This window comes from Piliocolobus tephrosceles, chromosome 11 (genome assembly GCF_002776525.5).
Source record: "Piliocolobus tephrosceles isolate RC106 chromosome 11, ASM277652v3, whole genome shotgun sequence".
Lineage (NCBI taxonomy): Eukaryota > Metazoa > Chordata > Mammalia > Primates > Cercopithecidae > Piliocolobus > Piliocolobus tephrosceles.
Genome location: NC_045444.1, coordinates 104,825,629 through 104,850,485, shown reverse-complemented (window position 1 = coordinate 104,850,485; position 24,857 = coordinate 104,825,629). Strand labels below are relative to the sequence as shown.

The following is a 24,857-nucleotide window of genomic DNA, read 5'->3' as shown; positions in this document are numbered from 1 at the left end:
AGAAGGGTTGCTTCTCTGAACTGTTCCCACCTCTCAGTCGCTCTCAATTCATCTGCTCCACACTCCCAAACATGCTTTCCTGCCCTTGAAAGCCCCATTCCCACCTGTGCTGTTTTCTCCCCACCTGCCTCCCTTTTCTACTCCACAGCTGTTCCCGATCTCAGTGCTTTTCAAGCCCTTTCTAGTTTGCTCCCAAGCCAAGTCCCCTGCCCAGGGAGACCCCTCACATAGGTCAAATAGCAGAGTTTGCCCTCGGTGTCCAAGGCCAGGAAGCGGGCGTTGCTGGGCACCATCCGCCGCCAGGCCATCACCCTGAGCAGCACCAGGTTGGCAGCCTCTGAGACGAAGCCCTTGATTGAGCTCCATGGGAAAGAAGTCACTCCAGTCTTCACTTCCTGTTCAGAACAGATCTGGGTCAGGGACCTGGAGCCAGGAAGGGGCAGGGGACAATGGGTGGGCAAGCCAGGTGTTGGGCATATTTTTTTGTTGTTTGTTTGTTTTGTTTTTAGACAGAGTTTTGCTTTTTGTCACCTAGGCTGGAGTACGATGGCATGGTCTCAGCTCACTGTAACCTCCGCCTCCTGGGTTCAAATGATCTTCTGCCTCAGCCTCTCAACTAGCTGGGATTATAGGCCACCATGCCTGACTAATTTTTGTAATTTTAGTAGAGACTGAGTTTCACCATATTGGCCAGGCTGGTCTTGAACTCCTGACCTGAGGTGATAGGCCCGCTTTGGTCTCCTAAAGTGCTGGGATTACAGGCGTTAGCCACTGTGCCTGGCCATTTTTTTTTTTTGAGACAGGGTCTTGCTCTGTTGCCCAGACTGGAGTGAAGTGGTTCAATCTTGGCTAACTGCAACCTCCAACTCCCAGGTTCAAGCAATTCTCCTGTCTCAGCCTCCCGAGTAGCTGGGATAACAGGCGCATGACACTACACCTGGCTAATTTTTGTGTTTTTATGAGAGACGGGACTTCACCATATTGGCCATGCTGGTCTCCACCTCCTGACCTCAAGTGATCCGCCTGCCTCGGCCTCCCAAAGTGCTGAAATTACAGGTGTGAGCCACTGCGCGCCTGGCTTTCAGCTGGGCATATGGTTTTTTTTTTTTTTTTGAGACGGAGTCTCGCTGTGTCGCCCAGGCTGGAGTGCAGTGGCGTGATCTCGGCTCACTGCAGGCTCCGCCTCCCGGGTTCACGCCATTCTCCTGCCTCAGCCTCAGAGTAGCTGGGACTACAGGCGCCCGCTGCCTTGCCCGGCTAGTTTTTTGTATTTTTAGTAGAGACGGGGTTTCACCATGTTAGCCAGGATGGTCATGATCTCCTGACCTTGTGATCCACCCGCGGGGGCCTCCCAAAGTGCTGGGATTACAGGCTTGAGCCACCGTGCCCGGTGGGCATATGGTTTTTAATGAATCCTCAGTCCGGACTTGTTGTGGGAAGTCAGGGACCCTGAACGGAGGGACCGGCTGAAGCCATGGCAGAAGAACATAAATTGTGAAGATTTCATGGATGTTTTTAGTTCCCCAAATTAATACTTTTATAATTCCTTACGCCTGTCTTTACTGCAATCTCTGAACATAAATTGTGAAGATTTCATGGACACTTATCACTTCCCCAATCAATACCCTTGTGATTTCCTATGCCTGTCTTTACTTTAATCTCTTAATCCTGTCATCTTCGTAAACTGAGGAGGATGTATGTCGCCTCAGGACCCTGTGATGATTGCGTTAACTGCACAAATTGTTTGTAGAGCATGTGTGCTTGAATAATATGAAATCTGGGCACCTTAAAAAAAGAACAGGATAACAGCAATGTTCAGGGAACAAGGGAGATAACCTTAAAATCTGACTGCTGGTGAGCCAGGCAAAACAGAGCCATATTTCTCATCTTTCAAAAGCAAATAGGAGAAATATTGCTGAATTCTTTTTCTCAGCAAGGAACATCCCTGAGAAAGAGAATGCGCCCCTGAGGGTAGGCCTCTAAAATGGCTGCTTTGGGGGCAGCTGTCTTTTATGGTCGAAGACAAAGGGATGAAATAAGCCCTGGTCTCCTGTAGTGCTCCCAGGCTTATTAGGATGAGGAAATTCCCACCTAATAAATTTTGGTCAGACCAGTTGTCTGCTCTCAAACCCTGTCTCCTGATAAGATGTTATCAATGACAATGTGTGCCTGAAACTTCATTAGTAATTTTAATTTCACCCCGTCCTGTGGTCCTGTGATCTCACCCTGCCTCCATTTGCTTTGTGACATTTTATTACCTTGTGAAGCATGTGATCTCTGTGACCCACACCCTATTTGTATACTCCCTCCCCTTTTGAAAATTGCTAATAAAAACTTGCTGGCTTTATGGCTCAGGGAGCATCACGGAACCTGCCGACATGTGATGTCTCCCCCGACACCCAGCTTTAAAATTTCTCTCTTTTGTACTCTTTCCCTTTCTCAGACCAGCCAATGCTTAGGGAAATAGAAAAGAACCCACGTTGAATATCGGGGGTGGGGTTTCCCCCGATAGGGACTCCTAGTTTCATCTAATCTGGTCCCTTCTCAGGGTTCTGAAGAGGACATTGTGAAAGAAAAATAAATCTTGGGACCCCAAATCACTGAGCCAAAGGGAAGTCAAGCTGGGAACTGCTTCAGGCAAAGCTGCCTCCCATTTTATTCCTAAATAAGGTAGCTACTAAGAGAAAAAAAAAGCTACATACCTCCCTCACTATTTGCCCACAAGGAAATTGCTTGTGGACAAAGGAGAGACAGAACTCAAAGTCATCCCTCCGCTCACGTGGATAAGTGCATATCTGATGGCTTTCTCTGCTCTATTGTTTCACTAAGCCAGACTAAAGCATAAGTGACTACTTTTCTACCCCCCATCACATGTAAATTGTGTATTCAGTGAAAGGCTAATCAGAAACTTAAAAGCATGTCTCTTATCTACCTATGACTTGGAAGCCCTCTCCCTGCCTCGAGTTGTCCTGCCTTTCCCAACAAACCAATGTAAATTTTTTATTTTTATTTTTTTTTGAGATGGGGTCTTGCTCTGTCACCCAGGCTGGAGTGCAGTGGCATGATCTCGGCTCACTGCAAGCTCCGCCTCCCAGGTTCATGCCATTCTCCTGCCTCAGCCTCCCAAGTAGCTGGGACTACAGGCACCCGCCACCACGCTGGCTAACTTTTTGTATTTTTAGTAGATACGAGGTTTCACTGTGTTAGCCAGGATGGTCTTGATCTCCTGACCTCGTGATCTGCCCACCTTGGCCTCCTGAAGTGCTGGGATTACAGGTGTGAAGCACTGCACCTGGCGAACCAATGTACATCTTACACGTGTTGATTGATGTTTCATGTCTCCTTAAAATCTATAAAACCAAGCTGTGGGCTGGGCGTGGTGGCTCATGCCTGTAATCCCAGCACTTTGGGAGGCCAAGGCGGGCAGATCACCTGAGGTCGGGAGTTTGACACCAGCCTGGCCAACATGGAAAACCTTCCCCTCTACTAAAAATACAAAATTAGCCAGGCGTGGTGGCACATAACTGTAATCCCAGCTACTCGGGAGGCTGAGGCAGGAGAATCACTTGAACCCGGTAGGCGGAGGTTGCAGTGAGCCAAGATCGCACCAGTGCACTCCAGCCTGGGCAACAAGAGTGAAACTCTGTCTCAGAAAAAAAAACCAAAAAACAAACAAACAAAAATAAAAACAAGCTGTGCCCCAATCACTTTGGGCACATGTCCACAGGACCTCCTGAGGCTGTGTCATGGATGCGTCCTTAACCTTGCCAAAATAAAGTCTCTACATTGATTGGGACCTGTCTCAGATACTCTGGGTTCACAGTGTGGAGTGCAACTCCCATCTGCCTCTCATCCTTACCTCACCCTCCTTGATGATTCTGTTCACAGCCAGCTGATCATCCTGCTTCAGCAAACTCGTCTTCCGTTCCATGGGGAGGATGAGGAACTGAGGGCCAGAGCATGCCAGGGAGGATCAGGGACTCCCTGGGTCCCCCAGAGGTCACCTGACCTTTCTCCATTAATGAGAAAACTGAGGTTTAAAGATTGTGACTTAAAAAAACAGCAGCTGGGCCAGGCACAGTGGTTCACTCCTGTAATCCCAGCACTGTGGGAGGCCAAGGCGGGCAGGTCACGAGGTCAGGAGATCGGGCAGACCACGAGGTCAGGAGATCGAGACCATCCTGGCTAACACGGTGAAACCCCGTCTCTACTAAAAATACAAAAATTAAGCTGGGCGTGGTGGCACATGCCTGTAATCCCAGCTACTCAGGAGGCTGAGGCAGGAGAATTGCTTGAACCTGGGAGGCAGAGGTTGCAGTGAGTCAAGATCACGCCACTACACTCCAGCCTGGGCAACAGAGCGAGACTCCATCTCAAAAACAAAACAAAACAAAACAAAAACAAGCAGCAGAGCCGGGTGTTGTGGCGCATACCTGTAATCCCAGCACTTTTGGGAAACCCAGGTGGGCAGATCACTTGAGGTCAGGAGTTCAAGACCAGCCTGGCCAACATGGCAAAACCCTATATCTATTAAAAACACAAAAATTACCCAAGCATGTAATGGTGCATATCTGTAATTCCCAGCTACTTGGGAGGCTGAGGCAGGAGAATTGCTTGAACCCGGAAGGTGGAGGTTGTAGTGAGCTGAGATTGCACCACTGCACTCCAGCCTGGGTGATAAGAGCAAGACTCTGTCTCAATAATAAAAATAATAATAATAAATTAGGGCCGGGCACGGTGGCTCACGCCTGTAATCCCAGCACTTTGGGAGGCTGAGACAGGCGGATCATGAGGTCAGGAGATCAAGACCATCCTGCCTAACACAGTGAAACCCTGTCTCTACTAAAAATACAAAAAGTTAGCCGGGCGTGGTGGCAGGCGCCTGTAGTCCCAGCTACTTGGGAGGCTGAGGCAGGAGAATGGCGTGAACCCGGGAGGCGGAGCTTGCAGTGAGCTGAGATCCGGCCACTGCACTCCAGCCTGGGCGACAGAGCCAGACTCCGTCTCAAAAAAAAAAAAATAATAATAAATTACAAAATAAAAAACAGCAGCAACAAAAAACAAAAAATACCTTTCATACACAGTGGAACTGAAGAATAACAGTCATGTTATGATGAATATAAAGTTCAAAACAATGCACTTCAGAACACTGATTTTAAAAGATGGGGGTGGGCCAGGTGCGGGTACAGCAGGTTGCCACTGATAAGTTCTCCTGATACCCAAACTCTGAACCCAGCCCACACCCGTCCTCCTCCAGCCTGAGAGCCCAGTGCCTCCCTGAAGGCCTGGTGGGCTGGCCTTTCCCAGAGCCTAGCCTTCTCTGGGGGCCTGTTGCACCTGGCCTCCAAGTCTCCCAGCTTTGTGCCCCTCACACCCAGCCCCTGTCACTTACTTAACTTGTGGAATGTGAACATGACCTGTTCACACACTGGAAACTACTCCAGTCTAAAAACCTTCCCAGAGAAACGATCCCCATCTTTTTTTTGAGTCAGAATTTCACTCTTGTTGCCCAGGCTGGAGTGCAGTGGTGCGATCCCGGCTTACTGCAACCTTCACCTCCTGGGTTCAAGCAATTCTCCTGTCTCAGCCTCCCAAGTAGCTGGGATTACAGGTGCCCACCACCATGCCCGGATCATTTTTTTTTTTTTTTGCCTTTTTAGTAGAGGTAGGGTTTCACCATCTTGGCCAAGCTGGTCTTGAACTCCTGACCTCGTGATCCACCCTCCTCGGCCTCCCAAAGTGTTGAGATTACAGGCATGAGCCACTGTGCCTGGCTAATTTTGTATTTTTAGTAGAGACAGGGTTTCTCCATGTTGGTAAGGCTGGTCTTGAGCTCCCGACCTCAGGTGATCTGCCTGCCTCGGCTTCCCAAAGTGCTGGGATTACAGGCATGAGCCACTGCGCCCAACCTCCATCTTTTTTTTGTTGTTGTTCTGTCACCCAGGCTGGAGTACAGCGGCACGCACACTGCTCGCTGCAACCTCGACCTCTTGGGCTCCACTGAACCTTCCACCTCAGTCTCCCAAGTAGCTGAGACTACAGACATACATCACCAAATCCAGCTACTTTTTGTAATTTTTTTTTTTTTTTTGTGACGGAGACTCGCTCTGTCGCTAGGCTGGAGTGCAGCCTAACGATCTCGGCTCGCTGCAACCTCTGCCTCCCAGGTTCAAGCAATTCCCCTGCCTCAGCCTCCTGAGTAGCTGGGACTATAGGCGCGTGCCACCACGCCTGGCTAATTTTTTTTTGTATTTTAGTAGAGACAGGGTTTCACCATGTTGGCCAGGATGGTCACGATCTCGTGATCCGCCTGCCTTGGCCTCCCAAAGTGCTGGGATTACAGGCATGAGCCACCACGCCCAGCCACTACTTTTTGTATTTTTTGTACAAAAATTGTAAACATTTTTGGTGGGTGTTGCCATGTTGCCCAGGCTCAAACTCCTGGGTTCAAGGGATCCCCCTACCTTGGCCTCTCAAAGTGCTGGAATTATAGGCTTGAGCCATTGTGCCTGGCCCATGCTCCTTGTTTTTTTATTTTTTTTCCTTGAGATGCAGTCTTGCTCTGTCACCCAGGCTGAAGTGCAGTGGCGCGATCTCAGCTCACGGCAACCACTGCCTCCTGGGTTCAAGCGATTCTCCCGTCTCAGCCTTCTGAGTAGCTGGGACTACAGGTGCGTGCCACCACGCCTGGCTAATTTTTGTAGAGATGGGGTTTCACTATGTTGGCCAGGCTGGTCTCAAACTCCTCACCTCAGGGTGATCTGCCCACCTCTGCCTCCCAGAATGCTGGGATTACAGAAGTGAGCCACTGCCCAGCCCACTCCCGTCTTTTAAAATCAGTGTTCTGAAGTGCATTGCTTTATATAGCATCATAACACAACTGCTATTCTTCAGCTTCACTGTGTATGAAATAGGTTTTTTGGTTTGTTGTTGCTGCTGTTTTTTAAGTCAAAATCTCTCTTCTCTCCCCTGGATTGGGTCAAGGCTGGGGCCCTGGGAAGTACCTTGATGAAGTCTTGGCTGTGCTGTTCCATGAGCTCCAGCTTCTCTGAGAGATAGCCTGGGGTGCAGGGACACAGGCATTGACGTCACAGGAGATGTGGGTCAGAGGCCGAAGGAAGGGAAAGTGGTGGCCTAGGCTGGAGGACTAGGTGTAATATGGTCCCAGGAAAACTACAGGATGGGTAAGAGGTGCCCTCATCCCGAGTCCATGAGGAACTCACTGGTCCCTCCCCGACCCTGTGCCTTGTCCTGGTCCAAGGCAAAGCCAAGGGCTTGGTCCTGAAAAAAGATTCTAGGAATAGTGGAGGGGAGGGGTGGAGGAAGGGGAGGGTGACAGGCAGCAGGCCGCAGGAACGCTACCCAGGAGGGAATTTCCGCAGAGCATTTTATCCAAGAAGCCTCTGCTAAAGGCATGCACGAAAAGGCAGTGTGTCAGCACGCCGAGTTTTTCCTGGTATTTCCCTCTCTGCACGTCAATGGTCAGCTCTCCCTGAGGCTCCCCGGTGTCTGAGACCATGGCCAGCGTCTCAGAGAAGAACAGCATCTGTAGCTCCTCCTCATCTGGGGTGAGGGGCCCGTGGGAACAGATAAAGCCCCTGCTCCTGGGCCCCAATCCAATCCTCTGACCCCATGACCACCAGTGTCCCCACAGTCCCCAGCTGCCTCCTCATCCCACAGCCTTCCTCACTGGCACGGACAGGTGAAGACTTCTGCCCCAAGTCCCCATGTCCCCGGGGGACCTTCCCTTGAAGAATGTCAGCAAACAGCCCTCAGGCCTTTTCTGAGTCCCAGGAGAATCGAAGAAGAAAGAGAGAGAGAGAGAAAGAGAGGGAGAGCGAGAGCAAGCGAGAGAGAGAGAGAGCCTGGACCTTCTCTCTTCCCTCCTCTCCAGACTTGCACCCCTCCCGCACCCCCAACCCCAACACTGTCTGAGCTCACGGAGGGAGCTGAGGAAGTCGATGGCTTCAGCATTGGCCTCTGGGAGTGGCAGACACTCCACACCCGAGGGCTGGCGGTCCTTGGCTCTGGAGCCTACAGAGGGAGGAGAGGCTAAGATAGCAGACCCTGGGGAGAAGGGCAGGGGCAGGGTACCTCAGTCCCAGCCCCAGCACCCAAGAACGGAATCCTCTAAGACTACCCTGAGGGTGGATTGGGAGAAAGAAGAGGATCCCCGCCTCCAGCCCCAGCAGTCCTCTTCCCACCTGTGGAGTAAACTTTGGAGGACATGCTGTGGGCCTCTACCCGGTCTGTGTCCAGCTGTCTCCATGGCAACCAGAGCTGGCTAGTGCCTCTTAAAGGGCCATTAACCCACTTTACTACACCTAGACTTTGGAGGGAACTGACATTGCAGGTTTGAGGCTCAGCACAAGTTTGAGGTGTTGTCCAGCAGAGGGAGCATTTGATATATTTTTGTTTTTGTTTTTTGATACGCAATCTCACTCTGTCACCCAGGCTGGAGTGCAGTGGCGCAATCTCAGCTCACTGCAACCTCTGCCTCCCGGGTTCAAGCAATTCTTCTTGAGGCCTCAGCCTCCCAAGTAGCTGGAACTATAGGCGCGTGCCACCACACCCAGCTAATTTTTGTACTTTGAGTAGAGACGAGGTTTCACCATATTGGCCAGGCTGGTCTTGAATTCCTGAGCTTGTGATCTGACTGCCTCAGCCTCCCAGAGTGCTGGGGCTACAGGTGTGAGCCACCGTGCCCGGCCCACATTTGATATTCTTAAGAGGCAGAGTGAAGAAATGGATCATTAGAATGACCTTAGAAGAGGCCAGGCGAAGTGGCTCATGCCTGCAATCCCAGCACTTTAGGAGTTCCAGGCGAGTGGATCGCTTGAGGCCAGGAGTTTGAGATCCAGCCTGGGCAACATGGTGAAATCCATCTCTACTAAAAATACAAAAATTACCAGGGAGTGGTGGCACATGCCTGTAATCTGTCTCCAAAAAAAAAAAAATGACCTTAGAAGATATGACCCAAAGTCAGACAGAGCCTCACATGCACACAATCCAATTAGATGCTACGTGAATATCTCTGCAAGTTACAGTTCTAGTACATGTAACAATAATGATAACAACAACGACAATCATAGCAAACTCTTCCACTGGACTTGCTCCTGGTGAGGCACTTTTTTTTTTTTTTTTTTTTTTTTAAGACAGAGTCTTGCTCTGTCACCAGCCTGGAAATCAGTGGTACCACCTTGACTCACTGCGACCTCTACCTCCTGAGTTCAAGTGTTTCTCCTGCCTCAGCCTCCTGAGTATCTGGAACTATAGGAGTGTGCCACCAAGCCCGGCTAATTTTTGTATTTTTATTTTTATTATTTTTATTTATTTGTTTGTTTGTTTTTATTTTAATTATTTTTGAGATGGAGTCTCACTCTATCACCTAGACTAGAATGCAGTGGCATGATCTCAGCTGCAACCTCTTCCTGCCAGGTTCAAGTGATTCTCTTGCTTCAGTCTCCCAAGTAACTGGGACTATAGGCACCCACTACCACACCTAGCTAAGTTTTGTATTTTTAGTAGAGACAGGGTTTCACCATGTTGGCCAGCCTGGTCTTGAACTCCTGACCTCAAGTGATCCACCTGTAGGGTCCAGACCTACAGGGCTTAGCGGGTGTTCTCCCCGTGTGTGGAGATGAGAGACTGTAATAAATAAAGGCACAAGACAAAGAGATAAAGAGAAAACAGCTGGGCCTGGGGGACCACTACCATCAAGACTTGGAGACTGGAAGTGGCCCCGAACAGCTGGGAGCGCTGATATTTATTGCATACAAGACAAGGAGGCAGGGTAAGAAGGGTGACTCTTCTAAGTGATTGACAAGGTGAAACAAGTCACGTGATCACAGGACAGGGTGCCCTTCCCTCTTAGGTAGCCGAAGCAGAGAGAGAATACATCAGCATTTTCTTCTATGCACTTATAAGAAAGATCAGGCTGGGAGCGGTGGCTCATGCCATCCTATCACTTTGGGAGGCTGACGTGGGTGGATCACAAGGTCAGGAGATCAAGACCATCCTGGCTAACATGGTGAAACTCCGTTGCTACTAAAAATACAAAAAAAATTAGCTGGGCGTGGTGGCCGGCGCCTGTAGTCCGCTACTGGGGAGGCTGAGGCAGGAGAATGGCGTGAACCTGGGAGGCGGAGCTTGCAGTGAGCCGCGATCGCATCACTGCACTTTAGCCTGGGCCACAGAGCAAGACTCCGTCTCAAAAAAAAAAAAAAAAAGATCAAAGACTTTAAGACTTTCACCATTTCTTCTACTGCTATCTACTACAAACTTCAAAGAGGAACCAGGAGTATGGGAGGAACATGAAAGTGGACAAGCACCACAGGGAGGGGTTTAGGCCTCTGGATGACTGCGGGCAGGCCTGGATCATATCCAGCCTCCCACAAGAAGCTGGTGGAGCAGAGTGTTCCCTGACTCCTCCAGGGAAAGGAGACTCCCTTTCGCGGTCAGATAAGTAATGGGTGTCTTCCCAGACACTGGCATTACCGCATGACCAAGGAGCCCTCAAGCGGACCTTATGTGGGCATGACAGAGGGCTCACCTCTTGCCTTGTAGGTCACTTCTCACAATGTCCCTTCAGCACCTCACCCTATATCTGCCAGTTATTCCTAGGTTTTATTAGTAATGCAACAAAGAGTAATATTAAAAACTAATGATTAATAATGTTTATAATAATGATTGGTAATTATCCATGATCATCTCTATATCTAATTTGTATTCTGACTATTCTTATTCTAACTATTTTCTTTATTATACTGAAACAGTCTGTGCCTTGAGTCTCTTGCCTCAGCACCTGGGTAATCCTCCACCCACACTTCCTTGGTCTTAGACCTGCGGGCCTCAGCCTGGTCAGCCAGGAGCTTCTTGCAGGCCTTGTCTGCCTTCAGCTTGTGGATGTGTTCCAGGAGAATCCGCTTGTGTTTGAACACATTCCCCTTCACCTTCAGGTACAGGCTGTGATACATGTGGTGACCAATCTTCTTAGATTCACGGTATCTTCTGAGTAGCCAGCAGAATCCTCATTCTCCTTATCCATGTGACCTCTGGCATTTGGACGTTGGTTATACCCTCCTGCTTACCTATGCCCGTGTGCCTGCCCTTCCGGCGGGCCAAGGTGTTTTTCCAACATGGAGCCCGGGAATGGACCATCACAGGCTTGCGGATGATCAGCCCATCTTTGATTAGCTTTTGGATCTGCTGATGGGAGCTGGCATTGGCAATTTCACTGGTCTCATTGGGGTCCAATCAGACCTTCTTCTTGCCACAGCGGAGGACACTAGAAGCGAACCTCTTCTAAAGCCTGAGTGTACTTATGGCTGCGGCTGCAGCAGCGAAAGGAAAGAGCTCTGTTATTTCAGGTTCTTAAAATGTTTAAAATTGGCATATTAGAGTGCTTAAAAGATACGTCTGCAGATTCGAGTTTAAATTGGGTCACTGAATAATTGATTTAGAATTCTAAAGTTTCTTATTGAGATTGCAAGTAGAACCAGAACATTAAAAAAATAATGAAATAAGGCCAGGTGTGGTGGTTCACGCCTGTAATCCCAGCACTTTGGGAGGCTGAGGCGGGCAGATCACAAGGCTGGGAAATCGAGACCATCCTGGCTAACCTGGTGAAACCCCGTCTCTACTAAAAATACAAAAAATTAGCCAGGCGTGGTGGCGGGCACCTGTAGTCTCAGCTACTGGAGAGGCTGAGGCAGGAGAATGGCGTGAACCCAGGAGGTGCAGCTTGCAGTGAGGCGAAATTGCACCACTGCACTCCAGCCTCGGTGACAGAGTGAGACTCCATCTCAAAAAAAAAAAAATTAAGATTTACTGTATTTATATGTTTACTTTTATTAGTTTGCAGTAAGGGTATTAAGGAGGCTGGTTTATCAATCAATCGCTTTAAAAAAAGAAATAAAATATATTGGATGAACAACTGCAGTATAAGCTGCCTAAAGCAGTTTTACTTTTGAAAAGAAGACCAACCAATTATTAATTAAAGATCCCTTGGCTGGGTGCAGGGGCTTAAACCTGTAATCCCAGCACTTTGGGAGGCCGATCATTTGAAGCCAGAAGTTGAAGACCAGCCCCGGCAACATAGTCAGACCCCGTTTCTAAAAAATGTTAACATTCACTAGATTTATGATGAGAATTATATGACTGGTAAGTTGAACTTAAAAGTTTTAAAAATACTTATGTTTTAAAATTTATATTTTTTCTATTCAACATAGTATTGGAAGTTCTGGCCAGAGCAATCAGGCAAGAGAAAGAAAAAAAGGGCATTCAAATAGGAAGAGAGGAAGTCAAACTATCCCTGTTTGAAGATGACATGATCCTATATCTAGAAAACCCCATCATCTCAGCCCAAAAGCTTCTTAAGCTGATTAGCAACTTCAGCAAAGTCTCAGGATACAAAATCAATGTGCAAAAATTGCTAGCATTCCTATATACCAACAACAGACAAGCAGAGAGCCAATTCATGAACGAACTCCCATTCACTATTGCCACAAAAAGAATAAACCACCTAGGAATAGAGCTAACGAGGGAAGTGAAAGATCTCTGCAAGGAGAACTACAAACCGGTGCGCAGAGAACTCAGCGATGACATAAACAAATGGAAAAACATTCCATGCTCATGGATAGGAAGAATCAACATCGTAAAATGGCCATGCTAGTCAAAGCAATTTATAGATTCAGTGCTATCCCCGTTAAACTACAATTGTCATTCTTCACAGAACTAGAAAAAACTATTTAAAATTCACACATAATGATAAAAGAGCCCAAATAGCTAAGGCAATCCCAAGCAAAAAGAATAAAGCTGCATGCATCATGCTACCTGACTTCAAACTACACTACAGGGCCACAGTAACCAAACAGCATGATACCAGTAAAAGAACAGACACATAACTTTCTAACAGGTCTGGAAGCTCTGAGTTTATCTTGGGACCTCAAGAGGAGAGGATCACCCAACTCACAGGTGTTAGAGGATGCAAACCCATGGCTGGGCTTGGCTTTAAAAGTCTTATCTGAAATTCCTTGTGAAACAGAGTTTCATTAAAGCCAATCCAAAAGTCCTATGTAAGTAAAAATAACCACTGTTGCTGCACTTTATGCAGATAATCAGGCCAAGTATAAGATTGTAGGATATAATAAATTCCTCTTCAAAGGTTTTAGCCTGTAAATTGTTAAGTACAACGAGTTCTGAGATCCTCTTCAAAGAACCAATGTATCATTATGTTCAGCTCTACTGTTCTTTGTTCTTCATTCTAAAGTTTCTCATTCTTTACATCTCCTTGCCCCTAGTTATAGTAAACAACCCCCTCCTAGCCTCTATCACCTGCTATGACCTTAGTCACCCTTGGCCACCTGCTCTGTTCTTAGTCATCCTGAGTCACCTGTTCTGTAACCATCCTTCCTGCCAAACTACCTATCCTGCCACTCCGGCTCATACCCCTACTCTCTTTAAAATAGCCAATTGGAATTAGCTTAGACTGTGTGGTCCAACCCTAGCCAATAGGGGAAAGACACAGCAGTAGGGACTAGCTGCGTTAGGATAAGAACCCCTTCCCCTCCCTTGTTGAGGTCTGCTCTTGCCATTGCTCCATCCGTGAGACACACCCTTCTATAGAAGTAAAACTGCTTTGCTGAGAAAATTAAATTTATGCTCCAGTGCTATTTCTTTTTTTGTTATTCATTTTTGAGATGGAGTCTTGCTCTGTTGCCCAGGCTGGAGTGCAGTGGTGTGATCTCAGCTCAGTGCAAACTCTGCCTCCCTGGTTCACTCCATTCTTCTGCCTCAACCTCCCAAGTAGCTGGGACTACAGGTGCCTGCCACCACACCTGGCTAATTTTTTGTGTTTTTAGTAGAGACGGGGTTTCACCATGTTAGCCAGGATGGCCTTGATCTCCTAACCTCGTGATCCGCCCACCTTGGCCTCCCAAATTGCTGGGATTACAGGTGTGAGCCACCGAGCCCAGCCTTGAGTGCTTTCTTTCGCAGCACTGAAAATTTATTTCTAACAGGACTAAAGTTTATTCAAAATTAGTGCTTGCCAAAAATGAGGACCGAAGAGAAAAATTTTGATCCAAAGCTTATCATACGTTTGTCATTAAATCCTAGTTTCATTAATTGTTTTTAAGGTTTTGGCCTACATTTTAGAATCACCCTGCTTATTCCTATGAATCAAGAGGTGATCTTCCGCAGCTTGGGGAAAAAAAAAAAAAAAAAAAAAAAGGGATGGGTAAGGTAAAAAGGTGAATCAATATGCTAGCTCTGGGCAATTATCTTTCAGATTTTGCCAGGTAAAGAAAGTGAGTAAGGTGCTCATAACCCGGAGGTTTCTTTGCTTGGGAAAATAAAACCAAGGAACTTCATAGACCCTCAAAGGGGAATTCTATATCTTGGCAAGTAAAATTTTCTTTTTTTGAGACCGAGTTTTGCTCTTGTTGCCCAGGCTGGAGGACAATGGAACAATCTCGGCTCACTGCAACCTCTGCCTCCCCAGGTTCAAACAATTCTCCTGCCTCAGCCTTCTGAGTAGCTAGGATCACAGGCATGTGCCACTATGCCCCATTAAGTTTTTGTATTTTTGGTAGAGACGGAGTTTCTCCTTGTTGGTCAGGCTGGTCTTGAACTCCTGACCTTAGGTGATCTGTTTGCCTTGGCCTCCCAAAATGCTGGGATTATAAGCCTGAGCCACCGCGCCCAGCTGGCAAGTAAAATTTTAGATGGAAATTATCTGCCACACCACACTTGTGGGAATTGCTGTCTTCACTCTACTATTTACAATAGTGTTATACACAGTAGCATCTTCTAACTAAAATAATGGACAGTTTGCATTGCTGTCGTATTTTGCTTAATTATTATCCTTATAACCGGGATAATAGTTACTGACAAAAAGGAAGCATATAAGTTTTACTATCACAAAGTCAGCTAGGATTTTTGGGGGGGAGGGGGGTGGAGAAGGAGTCTCGCTCTGTCACCCAGGCTGGAGTGCAGTGGCGCAATCTTGGCTCACTGCAAACTCCGCCTTCTGGGTTCAGGCCATTCTCCTGCCTCAGCCTCCGAGTAGCTGGGACCACAGGTGCCTGCCATCGCACCTGGCTAATTTTTTTTATTTGTTTAGTAGAGACGGGGTTTAACCGTGTTAGCCAGGATGGTCTCGATCTCCTGACCTCGTGATCTGCCCACCTTGGCCTCCAAACGTGCTGGGATTACAGGCGTGATTACAGACTGCATATTGAAAAGGCTAGGGTGGGAGGGACAGCTTTTTTGCAGGCTTCATGAACGACATGCCTTGTCGATCCAATCCCCTGAGTCCTATGCAAATCAGACACCACCTCCTCCAGCCTCTGCATATATAGCTGGCTGGTGTCCACCACACTTGGGAACCTCCTCTTTCGGCTTTGGAGAGCCTTCCTCCCTCTGTCTCTGTAGAGGGGAGCTTCTTCCTTCTGTCTTCTCCCTTCCTTCTTGCCCCTTCTTGCCTATTAAATATTCCGCTCCTTAAAACCAATAATAATAATAAAAAAGAACAGACACATAAAAATGGAACAGAATAGAGAACCCAGAAATAAGACCGCACGCTTATAACTATCTGATCTTTGACAAAACCTGACAAAAACAAGCAATGGGGAAAGGATTCCTTATTCAATAAGCTGGGAGTACTGGCTAGCCATATGCAGAAAATTTAAACTAGACCACTTTCTTACACCATATACAAAAATTAACTCAAGATGGATTAAAGGCTTAAATGTAAAACCTAAAACCATAAAATTCCTGGAAGACAACCTAGGAAATACCATTCCGGACATAGGCACGGGCAAATATTTCATGATGAATATACCAAAAGCAATTGCACCAAAAACAAAAATTGGCAAATGGGATCTAATTAAGGCTAAAGAGCTTCTGCACGGCAAAAGAAACTACGAACAGAGTAAAAAGACAACCTACAGAATGGGAGAAAACTTTTGCAAACTATGCATCTGACGAAGATCTAATATCCAGTATCTATAAGGAACTTAAAGAAATGTATAAGAAGGCCGGTCGCGGTGGCTCAAGCCTGTAACCCCAGCACTTTGGGAGGCCAAGACGGGTGGATCATGAGGTCAGGAGATCGAGACCAACCTGGCTAACACGGTGAAACTCCGTCTCTACTAAAAAATACAAAAAACTAGCCGGGCAAGGTGGCAGGCGCCTGTAGTCCCAGCTACTCAGGAGGCTGAGGCAGGAGAATGGTGTGAACCCGGGAGGCAGAGCTTGCAGTGAGCTGAGATCCAGCCACTGCACTCCAGCCTGGGTGACAGAGCGAGACTCCGTCTAAAAAAAAAAAAAAAAAGTATAAGAAAAAAAACAACCCCCTTAAAAAGTAGGCAAAGGACGACTGGGTGTGGTGGCTCAGGTCTGTAATCCTAGCACTTTGGGAGGCCAAGGTGGGCAGATCACTTGAGGTCAGGAGTTCCAGACCAGCCTGGCCAGCATGGTGAAACCCCGTCTCTACTAAAAATACAAAAATTAGTCGGGCATGATGGTGGGCGCCTGTAATCCCAGCTACTTGGGAGGCTGAGGCAGGAGAATTGCTTGAACTTGGGAGGTGGAGGTTGCAGTGAGCTGAGATTGCACCACTGCACTCCAGCCTGGGCGACAGAGCAAGACTCCATCTCGAGGAAAAAAAAAAGTGGGCAAAGGATATGAAAAGACACTTCTTGAAGGAAGACATAGGCTGGGCACAGTGGCTCATGCCTGTAATCCCAACACTTTGGGATGCCGAGGTGAGCAGATCACGAGGTCAAGAGATCGAAACCATTCTGGCCAACATGGTGAAACTCTATCTACTAAAAATACAAAAATTAGCTGGGTGTGGTGGCACCCTCTTGTAGTCCCAGCTACTCGGGAGGCTGAGGCAGGAGAATCACTTGAACCCAGGAGGCGGAGTTGCAGGGAGCTGAGATCGTGCCACTGCACTCCAACCTGGCAACAGAGTGAGGCTCCATCTCAAAAAAAAAAAAAAAAAAAAAAAAGAAGACATACATGTGAGCAACAAACACATGAATAAAAGCTCAACATCACTCATCATTAGAGAAATGCAAATCAAAACCACAATGAGATACCGTCTCACACCAGTCAGAATGGCTGTTATTAAAAAGTCAAAAAATAGCAGATGCTGGAAAGGTTGTAGAGAAAAAGGAAGCTTATACACTGTTGATGGGAGTATAAATTTGTTCAACCAATGTGGAAGACAATGTGGTGACTCCTCAAAGACCTAAAGACAGAACTACCATTCAACCCAGCAATCCCATTACTGGTTATATACGCAAAGGAATATAAATTATTCTATTATAATGATACGGCGTGGCTTTGTGTCCCCATCCAAATTTCATCTTTTTTTTATGTCACGTTGTTGAGACGGAATCTCACTCTGTTGCCCAGGCTGGAGTACAGTGGTGCGATCTCAGCCCACTTCAACCTCTGCCTCCTAGGTTCAAGAGATTCTCCTGCCCCAGTCTCCTGAGTAGCTGCGATTATAGGTGCTCACCACCGTGCCTTGCTAAGTTTTGTATTTTTAGTAGAGATGGGGTTTCACCATATTGGCCAGGCTGGTCTCAAACTCCTGACCTCAGGTGATCTGCCCACCTTGGCCTCCCAAAGTGCTGGGATTACAGGTGTGAGCCACTGTGCCTGGCCCCAAATTTCATGTTGAATTGTAATCACCAGATGTCGAGCGAGAAACCTGCTGGGAAGTGATTGGATTATGGAGGCGGTTTCCCCCATCCTGTTCTTATGATAGTGAGTGAGTTCTCACGAGATCTGATGGTTTTATAAGGAGCTCTTCCCCCTTAGCTTTGTTCACTCTGTCTTGCCTACTGCCATGTAAGATGTACCTCTTCCCCTTCCACCATGATTGTAAGTTTGCTGAGGCCTCCCCAGCCATGCAGGACCGTAAACCTCTTTTCTTTATAAGTTACCCAGTCTGGGGTATGACTTTATAGCAGTGTGAAAACAGACTAATACATATAAAGATACATGGACGCGTATGTTCATTGCAGCATTATTCACAATAGCAAAGACATGGAATCAACCTAAATGCCCATCAATGATAGACTGGATAAAGAAAATGTAGTACATATACACCATGGAATACTATGCAGCCATAAAAATATGAGATCATATTCTTTGCAGGGACATGGGTGGAGCCAGAGGCTATTTTCCTCAGCAAACTAACGCAGGAACGGAAAACCAAATACTGCATGTTCTTACTTATAAGTGGGAGATAAGGCCAGGCGCAGTGGCTCACGCCTGTAATCCCAGCACATTGGGAGGCCGAGGTGGGCAGATCACGAGGTCAGGAGATCAAGACCATCCTGGTCAACACGGTGAAACCCCGTCTCTACTAAAGATACAAAAAATTAGCCGGGTGTGGTGGCGGGCGCCTGTAGTCCCAGCTACTCGGGAGGCTGAGGTGGGAGAATGGCGTGAACCCAGGAGATGGGAGTTGCAGTGAGCCGAGATTGCACCACTGCCCTCCAGCCTGGGCGACAGGTGAGACTCTGTCTCAAATAAATAAATAAATAAATAAGTGGGAGCTAAATAATGAGAACACATGGATGCATAGAGGTGAACACACATGGGGCCTATTGGAGGGTGGAGGGTGGGAGGAGGGAGAGGATCAGGAAAAATAACTAATGTGTAGTAGGCTTAATACCTCGGTGACGAAATAATTTGTACAACAAACATCTATGACACACATTTACCTGTGTAACAAACCTGCACATCCTGCACATGTACCCCTGAACTTGAAAGGTAAAAAGGACAGACGTGGTGGCTCACGCCTGTAATCCCAGCATTTTGGGAGGCCAAGGCAGGTGGATCACGAGGTCAGGAGTTTGAGACCAGCCTGGCCAATATGGTGAGACTCCATCTTAAAAAAAAAAAGTAAAAAAAAAAAAAAAAAAAAAAATCGGTTAAAATAAAATAAAATAAAATTTGTATATTAAGAATTGAGAAAAAAATTGAATATTCATTTTTAAAAGCCAAAGTCAATTCTAAATAACCTTTCCTCTATACATAAGCCACCATCAGTGGCATCAAGAAAACTTATGTGGCCAGGCACGGTGGCTCATGCCTGTAATCCTAGCACTTTAGGAGGCTGAGGCAGGAGGATTCCTTGAGCCCAGGAGTTCAAGATCAGCCTGGGATACAAAGTAAGACTCCATCTCTACAAAAAATCAAATAATTAGCTGGGCGTGGTGTCACATGCCTGTAGTCTCACTTACTTGGGTGACTGAGATGAGAGGATTGTTTGAGCCTGGGAGGTTGAGGCTGTAGTGAGCTATAATCGAGCCACTGCACTCCAGCCTGGGTGACAGAGTGAGACTCTGTCTCAAAAAAAAAAAATAAAAAAGAAAACTCATAGCTGCTTTGGAAAGCAGTTTGGAAGTTCCCTAAAAAGCTAAATGTAGTGTTGCAGCTCTTTTAGAATTTGTCTAGTGGGGTTTTTGGTTTTTGCTGGAAAGTCCCCTAAGTAAAAAAGCAAAATAAAACATAACAAAAAACAAAAAGCTAAATATGGAGTTACTATGTCTTAGCAATTCCACTCCTAGGTATATACCCAAAAGAATTGAAAATAGGGCTAGGGGAGGGATAGCATTAGCAGAAATACCTAATGTAGACCACGAGCTGATGGGTGCAGCAAACCACCATGGTACGTGTATACCTATGTAATAAACCTGCACATTCTGCACATGTATCCCAGAACTGAAAGTATATATATAAAAAAAGAATTGAAAACATATGTCTACACAAAGACTTGTGCATTAATGTTCATAGCATTGCTCGTAATAGACAAAAAATGGAAACAACCCAATTGTCCAACAGCTGTCAAATGGATAAACAAAATGTGGAATATTCACACTATGGAATATTATCGTGGCTAGGAGAGGTGGCTCATGCCTGTAATCCCAGCATTTGAGAGGCTGAGGCAGGCAAATCTCTTGAGCCCAGAAATTCGAGAATAGCCTGGGGAACATGATGAAACCCCATCTCTACAAAAAATACAACAATTAGCTAGGTGTGGTGGCATGCATCTGTAATGCCAGCTACTTGGGAGGCTGAGGTGGGAGATTTGTTTCAGTCCGAAGGTGGAAGTTGAAGTGAGCCAAGCCACTGCACTCCAGCCTGGGTAACAGAGTGAGAACCTGTCTCACAAAAAAAAAAAAAAAAAAAAGAAAATAATATTATCCAGCTATACAATGAGGTACTGACACGTATCCAACATGGATGAACCTTAAAAACATGTTGAGCAAAGGAAGCCAGTCACAAAAGACCACAGAATGTATGACTTCATTATATGAAATGTCCAAAATATGCTAAGCTACAGAGACAGAAAGTAGATTAGTGGATGCATAGCGTTGGTATAGGGTGGAGTGGTGAAGGCAGGGACTGATATTAAATGGGCATGTGGTTTCTTTTTGGGATGATGAAATGTTCTAAAATTATATTGTGGTGATGGTCACAAAGCTGTATATACTGAAAACCACTGAATTGTACTTTTTTTGAGACAGAGTCTTGCTCTTTTGCCCAGGCTGGAGTGCAGTGGCACAATGTCGGCTCACTGCAACCTCTGCCTCCCAGGTTCAATGACTCTCTTGCCTCAGCCTCCTGAGTAGCTGGGATCATAGGCATGCACCATCATACCTGGCTAATTTTTGTATTTTTAGTAGAGATGGGGTTTTGCCATGTTGGCCAAACTAGTCTTGAACTCTTTTTTTTTTTTTTTTTTTTTTTTGAGATGGAGTCTCGCTCAGTCGCCTTGGCTGGAGGGCTGGAGTGCAGTGGTACAATCTTGGCTCACTGCAACCTCTGCCTCCTGGGTTCAGGCAATTCTCCTGCCTCAGCCTCTGAGTAGCTGGGACTATAGGCGTGTGCCACCATGGCCAGCTAATTTTTGTATTTTTAGTAGAGACAGGGTTTCACTATATTGGTCAGGCTGGTCTTGAACTTATGACCTTGTGATCTGCCTGCCTCGGCCTTCCAAAGTGCTGGGATTACAGGCGTGAGCCATCGTGCCCAGCCTGAATTGTACTTTTTAATGGGTTAATTTTGTGTTATGTGAATTATATCTCAATAAAGCTGTTTGTAAAACATGCAGAGGCACGATCATAGCTCACTGTAGCCTTGACCACCCGGCCTGAAGCAATCCTCTCGCCTGTCTCCCAAGTATCTGAGAATACATGCTTGTACCACCATGCCAGACCCTCACTGCTCCTTGGTTAGGTCCCCCGCTAGCTGCATGAGGCTCCTGCCTGCCTGTCCTCAAAGGCTCCCCACCTCGTGGGAACTCATGTTCTCAACTCTCTTTGCACACCCCTCTGCCACCAATTCCATCCTCTCGGTGCTGGCTGTCTTCTGCCAGTGGCTAGGGGTGAAACAGTTTGGCAAAGTAGATTGCAGGACTAATGGCCAGTTTGTTGTCTGCTTTTTAACTCTTGGCAAGAGATCTATTTAGAAATGGTGTTGGCCTGGCACAGTGGCTCAAGCCTGTAATCACAACACTTTGGGAGGCTGAGGCAGGAGGATCGTTTGAGCCCAGGAGTTGGAGACCAGCCTGAGCACACAGCAAGACCTTGTCTCTACAGAAAATTTTAAAAAAATTATCTGGGCCGGGTGTGGTGCCTCACACCTGTAATCTCAGCACTTCGGGTGGCTGAGGTGGGTGGATCATTTGAGGTCAGGAGTTTGAGACTAGCCTGGCCAATATGGTGAAACCCCATCTCCACTAAAAATACAAAAATTAGCCAGGAGCAGTAGCAGGTGCCTGTAATTCCAGCTACTTGGGAGGCTGAGGCATGAGAATCGCTTGAACTCAGGAGGCAGAGTTTGCAGTGAGCTGAGATCACGCCACTGCGTTCCAACCTGGGTGACAGAGTGAGACTCAGTCTCAATAAATACATACATACATACATAAATTAAAATTTAAAAATTATCTGGGCATGGTGGCATGTGCCTATAGTCCCAGGTACTCAGTGGCTGAAGTGGAAGGATCTCTTGAGCCCAGGAGTTCAAGGCTGCAGTGAGCAGTGATTGCGTTACTGCACTCCAGCCTGGAGGGAGGGAAACCCCGTCTCTAAAAGTAAAAAAGCATTGTAATGGGCTTTAGGCCAATATAGGAACGCTCTGGAGCAGGATGACATACCTGCTGTGTGGCGCGGGGCAGGTTGCCCTCTCTGAGCCTGTGAGGTAGACAGGTGCCTGGCCGCTTGGGTCAGTGTCTGCTGAACAACTCCTAACCTGGAGCGGGCTGGCTCTGCGCCGAGCTCTGTAGGTAGTAACTCATTAATCCTCACAATAAGCTTCGAAAGCTCGGTAGGTTTCAATAAGCTCGGTAGTATCACCCCATTTGACAGATGAGAAACCAAGTCACAGAACGGTTAAGTAACTTGCCCAAGTTATTCATGGCAAGTGTGGACTTCAAACCAGATGGGCTGCCTCCAGAGTCCACGTTCTTTTTTTTGAGATGAAGTCTCACTCTGTTGCCAGACTGGAGTGCAGTGGTGTGATCTCAGCTCACTGCAGCCTCCAACTCCCTGGTTCAAGCGATTCTCCTGCCTCAGCTTCCCGAGGAGCTGGGATTATAGGCATGCACCACCATGCCCAGCTAATTTTTAGTAGAGACGGTGTTTCACCATGTTGACCAGGATGGTCTCGATCTCCTGACCTTGTGATCCACCCACCTCGGCCTCCCAAAGTGCTGGGATTACAGGTGTGAGCCACAGCGCCTGGCCAAGAGTAATGTTCTTAATCTGTTTATTCTACTGCTCCTGGCAGACTAACCCTAAGTTTATCGATAACAGTAAAAAGAGAGGCTGCTGTTAACACCTCTGTGCATCTCATTTAGTTCTCTACAAGGAGGCTCAGTGATCCTGAGTCACCTGTCCAGTGTTACACACAGCCAATTAGAGCAGAACCTGTGTTTGTATCTTGATCAGTCCAATTTCAAGTGTTCTGTTTCTACCACCTTGTCCAGCATTTGGCCCAAGCCTAGTGTTTATGGACCACTGGTGTTAGGTTCCCACTTTTTTTCAAAGGCTCCACCTGTGGGCAGGGCTTTGGAGGAGTAAAACTGCCCCCTGACACACACATGTTCATGCACACACAGGGTTTTCACGTTCGTTTCTTCAACTTCTTCCCTGGACCACCTAAGGCTGGCCAGTTATCCCCCCTCTTTCTCCTTTTCTGCACCTTCTAGCAAAGAGAGCTAGTCTGGGATCCAGTAAAAAAAAATTTACAAATGAACTGCTTGCTGGTTATTTTTAAAACTACATATTATTCAAACACCTTTGAGGCCATGTGTCTACCTCCATTTCCTCTCTATAATTAATCATAGAGCCAGAAACCTGACATATAATTTTTTTTTTTTTTTTTTTTTGAGATGGAGTTTCCCTCTGCCACCAGACTGGAGTGCAATGGTACGGTCTTGGCTCACTGCAACCTCTGCCTCCTGGGTTCGAGCGATTCTCCTGCCTCAGCCTCCTGAGTAGCTGGGATTACAGGTGCACGCCACCATGCCCAGCTAATTTTTGTACTTTTAGTAGAGATGGGGTTTCACCATGTTGGCTAGGCTGGTCTCAAACTCCTGACCTTGTGATCTGCCCACCTCGGACTCCCAAAGTGCTGGGATTACCGGTGTGAGCCACCACGCCCGGCCCTGTTTTTTTTTTCTTTTTGAGACAGGGTCTCACTCTGTCACCCAGGCTGGAGTGTGCAGTGATGCCATCTCAGCTCACTGCAACCTCCGCCTCCTGGGTTCAAGCGATTCTTCTGCCTCAGCTTCCCGAGTAGCTGAGACTACAGGTGTGCACCACCACACCCAGCTAATTTTTGTATTTTTAGTAGAGATGGGATTTCCCCACATTGGCCAGACTGGTCTCAGACTCTTGACCTGAAAGTGATCTGCCCGCCTCGGCCTCTCAAAGTGTTGGGATTACAGGTGTGAGCCACCACGCCTGACCTCCCCCTCCCCACTTTCAGTCCACCATAGTTCAGCTGGATCTGACACTGGCCTTCTGAGTGTGGTCAAATGAGACCTGGCCTGGCCAGCCAGAGAAGCCTATTCCCCTAACTCCTAGGACTGGTTCAGGGTTGGGCACATGACCCCAGCTGGATCAGTGAAACTCAAGTCTTAGAACTATTGGAGGCTCCACTAGTTTTGAGGAAGTTGCAGCCTAGAAAGCTGGAACTTCTAGAGACCATCTTTCTACTTCAGGGAGAAAGCTTGACAGAGAATGATACCAATCCTGAAGAAAGCAGAACCGAACAGATATTCCCACTGAGTCCCTGGATTCAGCCATTCCTGAAGCCACCACGACATCATCCCACACTTCTCAATTTCATGAGCTGGTAAATTCTCCTTTTGGTTTCAGCTACTTTGTTTTGAGTATTTGTCTCTTGCACCTAAAAGGTTCTGCCTCATTGTCCTCTCCATTGGAAGGTGAAGAAACTGAGGTCAGGGAAACGACTTTCTCAGGGTCACTCGGCTACTGAATGACAGAGCTGGAACTGGAGTCCAGGTCTGTAAGGCCAGTGACACCTGCTGTTTGGCAAGAAGCATGTGGTCTGGTTGTTACTGCTCAGTGCCACTCCAGGAGAGGCATGTGCCTATCATTCAGTACAGATGGCCCAGCGGGAGGATGCCCCCAGCCCCAGAGAACCATCACCAGGTGCCCCTCAAAGCTGGGCATACCCAGAGTGACCTGCATACTCCAGGGCCTGGCCCTGTGGTTTGTCTGCCCAATATAGCAGTGACTCAAACACATCAGAGCACACAGAACCACCTTCTTCAGGAAGGTGAAGACACAGTCCAT

At 47.2% G+C, this 24,857-nt stretch overlaps 1 protein-coding gene, 1 non-coding gene and 1 pseudogene across 3 annotated transcripts in view; 1 reads left to right on the top strand and 2 right to left on the bottom strand.

The window, feature by feature from the left end:
- The window catches only part of CATIP (ciliogenesis associated TTC17 interacting protein), a 13,542-nt gene extending 5,294 nt beyond the window's left edge, over positions 1-8,248 (bottom strand). The window contains exons 1-6 of one of the 2 annotated variants that reach the window (XM_023221039.1): positions 8,205-8,248; positions 7,942-8,034; positions 7,363-7,563; positions 7,005-7,060; positions 3,860-3,946; positions 228-395 (exon numbers count right to left, since the gene is read on the bottom strand). In XM_023221039.1, the coding sequence (XP_023076807.1) occupies positions 228-395; positions 3,860-3,946; positions 7,005-7,060; positions 7,363-7,563; positions 7,942-8,034; positions 8,205-8,229 (630 nt within the window). In that variant the 5' untranslated portion in view covers positions 8,230-8,248. Of the gene's footprint in view, positions 1-227; positions 396-3,859; positions 3,947-7,004; positions 7,061-7,362; positions 7,564-7,941; positions 8,068-8,204 lie in introns of both variants that reach the window. The other variant, XM_023221034.2, reaches the window with a different exon arrangement.
- LOC111545700 lies at positions 8,241-24,857 on the bottom strand (annotated as a pseudogene).
- LOC111549350 lies at positions 19,455-19,517 on the top strand. Its single transcript, XR_002733704.1, has one exon. It is a non-coding gene; the product is annotated as a U7 small nuclear RNA (small nuclear RNA).